Source organism: Chrysochloris asiatica, unplaced genomic scaffold, assembly GCF_000296735.1.
Source record: "Chrysochloris asiatica unplaced genomic scaffold, ChrAsi1.0 scaffold00540, whole genome shotgun sequence".
Classification (NCBI taxonomy): domain Eukaryota; kingdom Metazoa; phylum Chordata; class Mammalia; order Afrosoricida; family Chrysochloridae; genus Chrysochloris; species Chrysochloris asiatica.
In genome coordinates, this window is record NW_006409058.1 from 583,484 (window position 1) to 590,204 (window position 6,721).

Here is a 6,721-nt window from a genome sequence, read left to right on the forward strand (position 1 = left end):
TCTTCCTTCACTTTATACCATCTGGATGCTTCACTCTAACAAATTTATTATTTCCTATGATATCCACAAGAGAATAAATGACCATTTAACGTACATATGGAATCCTGGTTTGGAGCTATAGGACTAGCACTACACTGGTAACCACTAGGCCATTGGTTCAAACCCACCAAACACTTCTTGGAACCCAAATACAGGTTTCCAACTCAAAGGCACTTAACAACAACTGCACAAGTATACAATTTATTTTCTCCAATTCTACACATTTCCCCCTAATCCCCACCCTGGTGTCCTAGCTTACTTAGACCAGCCTCCTCAAATGAGCACAGCATCATTGTTGTGTAACAGTCATGCCTCTGATCCATCAGCTGTGATCTCATCACTGTCCTGATGGAAAATTTGCTACTTCAGGTACAGTCTTCATTGCCTCACATTTGTTTGAGTTTTCTCTGGTTACAGGCTCCCACATTAATGGGGCTTGCCTGGACCCAGACCCTCCTGAGGGGTCCTCTCTTGCTGCCCATGCTCTGGGCACTCCTGTCCTCTGTGTGCAGTTCCCAAGGCCCACCAGCATGGCATTTCACTTCTTCTGAAATTGTGATTACCCAGAAAGTGTCCCACAAGGTAAGTGGACCTGACAAGACAGGTTGGCTATTCTATAGCATGCACTTTCAGGGACGAAGACACATACTTCACATGAAGATCAAGAAGAACTTGCTACCCAGACATTTTCCTGTGGTTACCAACAATGATCAAGGTGCCATGCAGAAAGATTACCCATATGTCCCCCGAGACTGTTATTATTTCAGCTACCTGGAAGGGATACCTGGGTCCATGGCAACACTGGACACCTGCCGCGGGGGTCTACATGGCATGTTGCAGCTGGATGATTTAACCTATGAAATCAAACCATTGGAGGCTTCTTCCAAATTTGAGCATGTGGTTTCTCTACTTGTGTCAGAAGAAGGATCAACAGGGGTTGAAAGGTGTGAGATTGAATGGGAAGAGCTGCATCAAGGATTTGAAGAGGAAAAACTTGCTGAAACTCCTAGAGCAGGACCAGCATATCTGTGGGTGCCACACAGGAGATATTTAAAACTCCATTATACAGTTTCTAATTCATTGTGGCAGAGAAAAGAAAATTTTACACATCACATAGAAGGTGTTGTGATTATAAACAACATACTTGACACCATTTTTATACATGTTCATTTCTCGGTCCATGTACGTGTGCTCTGCATATGGGATGGGTTTGATATAGTGAATCTTTATGAGGGTAATGCTAGATACACACTAACAGAGTTTGGTTTGTGGAAATTTTATGGATTTTTTCAACTCATTCCTCATGATACTTCACTACTTCTTACAGCACATAAGCTAGGACATAGCACGTATTATGCCCACCAGGGGGGAATATGCAATCCAAACTGGGGAGCAACATATGTATTTATGGGAAGATATCATTTATTTATCACTGCAACTATCGCAGCACATGCGTTAACTCATAACTTTAATATTTACCATGATTCATCAGGTTGTCACTGCTTTCGTAGAACTAACTGTGTCATGGCTGATTCACCTGGTCTTCTAGATACATTTAGTAATTGTACTTATGGACATTTCCTTCATGATCACAACAAATGGGATCCTTGTTTGAGCTGGCAGAATGTTCCATATTACAATTATCCTTATGTAGCTTCTCGTTGTGGAGACAAGATTGTAAATCAGAAGGAAGAATGTGACTGTGGATCCTTTAAAGATTGTGCTCAAGATAAATGTTGTGGAACCAATTGTGCCCTGACCTTTGGCAGTTTATGTGATCAAAGAAGTTGTTGCAGTAACTGTAAATATGACCCCCCTGGAAGAATTTGCAGAGATACACTTGGAATTTGTGATCTACCAGAATACTGTGATGGGAAAACACATTTGTGCCCAGAAGACAGTTATGTCCAGGATGGAACCCCTTGCTCGACAGTAGCCGTATGTATAAGAGGAAATTGTAGTGACCGCGATTTGCAGTGTCAAGCCCTTTTTGGCTATCAAATAAAAGATGCGGTACCAGCATGCTATGAACAACTTAATATAGTAGGTGATCGATATGGAAATTGTGGGGTGAGATTAGTAAGCGGTGGAGGAAAATCTGTTGCATGTGAACATGATGATGTTTTTTGTGGAATGCTGCACTGTAGTGGTGTCCCACAAATCCCTGATGGAGGTGATCACTCTACATTTCGTCATTTAGTTGTTTATGATGTTAAAGAAGAAATATGCTTTGGATATGATGCTCACTTTGGGACACAAAAGCCATACATGGGACTTGTAGTGGATGGTGCCACATGTGGGCCAGGAAAATACTGTCTTAACAATAATTGTACCTACTATGAAGACTTACACTTTACCTGTAATGTTTCAACATGTAATTATAAAGGAGTGTGCAACAACAAGCATAACTGCCACTGTATACGTGGTTGGAAACCACCAGATTGTGTAGCGAAAGGATCAGGTGGAAGTGTAAATAGTGGCCCTCCACCTGACAAAGAATATGCACTTCGAGCAAGAATAATTATTAATATAAGCAAGATACTTGTTACACTAATTGGTCGTTTAATACTTTTTCTGTGTTCAATTTTGGTTGGTGGAGTTTCAAAATTAAAAAAGAAGATTAAAAGAAAAGTTGAAATCTGGTATTAGACTTTTACTCATTGAAGAGAAAAGGGTAATTTAACACTGTTCAAATGGCTAACATTGATTCTGACAGCTGTATCACCCTTTAGCTTTTCTGAGACAGTCATCCCAAAATAAAGTGACTTGAGAAATAAAGTTTCTGTGTTTATAAATCCAGTTACCATTCCCTAACTAGCCATATTCTTTTTATTCATATAGTTATCCTTTGCTTTCTATCTGCTCTCAAATTACATCTGATTCTGTAATATTCTTTAAATACATATACATGGGGGAAAAAAAAACAGTGTGTGGAAATTCTATTATCTTTCAATTCCATTTTTCAATGAACATTTGAAAGCATCTTGTATATTGCTGTTATTGTTAAGTGCCATCGAGTTAGTTCCAACTCAGAGTGACCCTATATAGAATTTCAAAGGAGCAACTGGTGAGTTTGAACTACTAGCTTTGTGGGTCAAACCAACCTTGTGGTCCAGTGCTTATCCACACTAGGATTTCAATGTAAAGTTAGAAATAGGGAATTTTAAAATTTGGAAATACAAACATATCTTTATCCATAACAGTCAATTAACTATGTCAGTAGAAAGTTGTTCTACCCTTGAAAATAGATAATAGAAGTACATGAAGTTTTAACTTTCTGAAATTGGGCCATGATGAATGAAATGTAACAATCAAATCACTACAAATTTTTTTAAAAAGCACATACGTCACTAAACAATTCCTATAATTTTAAAATTATTTTGCCTTGAAGCCAATAGTAAACACCACGTGTAGGGACTCGGGATTTGGCCACAAGCCAGAGCCCTTGGTGAATGTTAGCATGATGGCCCTCCATCAAAAGTCAGAGGGGTTGAACTGACATCAATACTGAAAACAGTATGTGCTGGTAACAGCAGACAAGGCCTTGATAGGTTAGCAACTTAGTCTTTCAGAAAGTGCAAAAACAACTTCTTGGAAGGTCAGCATGCTCCTTATCCTTCACTCCCTACCAGAAAGAATTCTCTTCCACTTTCACATACTCTCCCTGTTCTTCTTTACTTACTTCAATTAACTCCCAAGTGAGCCATGGTCATGGTCACTGTCATGGCTCTCATTTAGAGGTGCTATTTGGTGGTAGCCTCTCCTAGGTTCCTCAGTGCTTTGTATTTAGACTCTGAGTAGTCATTGTCTCTGTGACAAGTGGTGCCCCCTGTGAGGGTCAAGGAAGCTGTGACCTTCCTAAGCCGGGAAAAGGAAAAGGCCATGTCTTATTCCGGTAAGGGAAATGGGTAAGGGAGGACTAGCCTCTGAAGGCCTGTGGTGAGTTCTCTTAGGAATCAGACCAGGAGATTTCTTTGCTTTTCCCCTAAGCTCTCCAGGGAAACATAGAAAACTCTCTTTCTCCAGTACAACGCAATCACAAGCTCCAGCTGCGTGGTCTTTTGCAAGCAGCAGAGTGCAAGGCTTCACATAACAGCTAACACAGCTTTTGATAATAATTCGTGAACAGTGCCCATGGGATTGGAAAACTCTTATTAAAACTGTCTTAACTTTGGCCCAATATAGCATATATCTACCAAAGTTTCATGATATTGCCAATGCAGATTACCAAAAAGTCCTAGCACCCTTCAAGGAGCAGGATCTTAACATCGCGGAAATGATCAGAGCATGTCAGAATGTTGGTACTGAGATTCACTGAGTGCAGATGCTAGCAGCCCCTCTCTGGCCTCAGACCTGCTATAATAGTGGAAGGTCATTTTCAAAAAGATTGTTGAGTGGCCAAAAATACCAAGGTTAAACCCAAAAGAAAATGCCCTGTCAAAAGGGCTACTGTTTGGCCAACCAATGTCTCTCAAAGTTTAAGCTTAAGGAAAACCGTTGTCTGAAAATGGGAAGACGGGTGCCAACTCCAGCACCCTGCAAACCCAAGGGAGTCAAGGAAGTCAGACATGGAATGTGATCACCCTTGTTTGGAATCCAGAGGCGCTTCCAAGCACTCCCTCCACAGGTGAGTGGTAGATTTACAAGCTGCTGCTAAGAGCCCTGCGGGATTATATCTCCTGTTTTCTTAAGATTTCACCTTGAACGAGGCAACAGTTGTGAAAGTTGTTGAAACCCCTATCTGGGTACCCTTCCTCCTGGGATTGCAGGACTCATTATTGGCCATTCTAGTTACACCAACTGGGAAATTCAAGTCCTCCCCAGTCTCATAGACTCAGATTGTTGTTGTTAAGTGCCGTCAAGTCGATTCCAACCCATAGCAACCCTCTATAGGGTTTCCAAGGAGGAGCTGGTGAGCTTGAACCACCGACCTTGCAGCTCAAAAGACTTTTCAGTCAGATGCATTAGCCCACAGAGCCACACCAGAATTCTAGACTCAGATTATGAAGAGCAATGAAAATATTGGTCACAAATTTAAAATCTCAATTTATTACCAAAGGCACATGCATAGCATAGTTAATACCCTTCCTATATCGTCCCCAGATCTAAACAGCAACTCTGGGGTGAGGGTATGCTGCTATTTTATCTCCCACAGGACAGGTGTGGCTCCCAGCTAAATTTGTCTAACCATATCATAAAATGGCACCACTCAACCAAGTATCCACTTCCAGGGCTGTGATCCCACCACCAAGGATGGCTCAGAAACTGAACAAAACGGAATCACTCCCTACCCATCTGCAAGTGCCAAACCTCACTTGGGGGGGATCGAAGCAGCTGACCACACAAGGCAGAGACAGTGCTACACAACACCAGTACCCCTGTCACCCCTGAAAATCTATTCTTGGCCATGATATCCTGTATTCCCATTGAATCATGTTCAGGAAAGGGAATTGTATTGCTTCTCTTTTTGCTGTTTCTGGTGGTAAGTATGGCCTAGCCCCATACTTATTGGACTTACATTCTGAATCCTACTGTTTTTGACATGGTTACCTGAGGAAACCCAGAACCCTTGCTGTCTTCTAATGACACCCTAATTACGGGAGCCTCACCGCTCCCTCCCTCTGACCTTTAAAAGATTGAGGACCAACATGCGGTAGTAATGGATACCATCATGACTGGTACAAATTACCTCAAACTGGTTTTTCCTGTCTGAAGAATTGCCTGTCTGTTCGGTGAATCGTTTTGTAGCAGTAGTTCTTACAACTACTGTATTCCACTTTCTCCTCAATGGTATATGAATTACATTTATAATCATTCAGCACACATGGAAGTCGCACGTCATCAAATATTTGCCAACGCCATTGGGGTATCCGATGACCTGAAAAATGGACTGGGGCATCCTCAGCCTCGTGTCCCTGTCTGCCGATGTCCCTAGCTGACTCTGAAAGATTCCTTAGATCTCAGATGCACCATCTATAGTTCTACTAATTTCTTTGTTGTCCCTTTAGCTGCCAATTTAACTTTAGAAAATGTGGGTCCTCAAGGACTTCTAGTTCTGGAAAATTGTACTCACTGGAATTGGAATAGGAACTATCATTATATTTATGTATCCCCTATGTGGAACCCCAGGCTTGCAGGCAGCTTCTCTGAGTTAAATACCCTCCTCCTATAGCTCTGGTAGTGTAGTGGTTACGAATCGGACTGGTTTCCTCAAGGTCAGCAGTTCGAAACTACCAGCTGTTCTGTGGGAGAAAGATGAGGCTTTCTGCTCCCGTAAAGATTTGCAGCCTCGGAAACCCTGTGCAGGATCACTATGAGTCGGAACCGACTCCACAGTACTTAACAACAACAACATAGGAGAACATACCTATACTCCTCGGGGGGGACGGGATATTTGGCACCTCTGCATTGTCCTTTTCACCTCGCACTTTTTGACATGGTCAGTTTCAAACTAGCCCTCCACTTTGGATATGATACCATTAACTGTGTCATGATTTGTACCTCGCAGGCTTATACATTCCTTATTTCCTCTGACGCTCCCAAACTGGCTGTGGTAAAATTCCCCTCCACTGCAAGCCGTTCTCAAGAACATTATAGTTTTACATTCCCTGCTGATAAGACATGGAATACACCTTGTGTTTCTCATACCAATGTCTCTCTATTTAATTTTTCTCATGTTTTT

The 6,721-nt window shown here is 41.8% G+C and overlaps 1 protein-coding gene across 1 annotated transcript in view; it reads left to right on the plus strand.

Moving 5' to 3' along the window:
* Nucleotides 1-2,688, plus strand: part of LOC102842483 (disintegrin and metalloproteinase domain-containing protein 29-like) — a 35,155-nt gene extending 32,467 nt beyond the window's left edge. The window contains exon 3 of the mRNA XM_006877622.1: nucleotides 457-2,688. Coding sequence (XP_006877684.1) covers nucleotides 457-2,688 — 2,232 coding nt within the window. The remainder of the gene's footprint in view (nucleotides 1-456) is intronic.
* The last annotated feature ends 4,033 nt before the right edge of the window (nucleotides 2,689-6,721 follow it).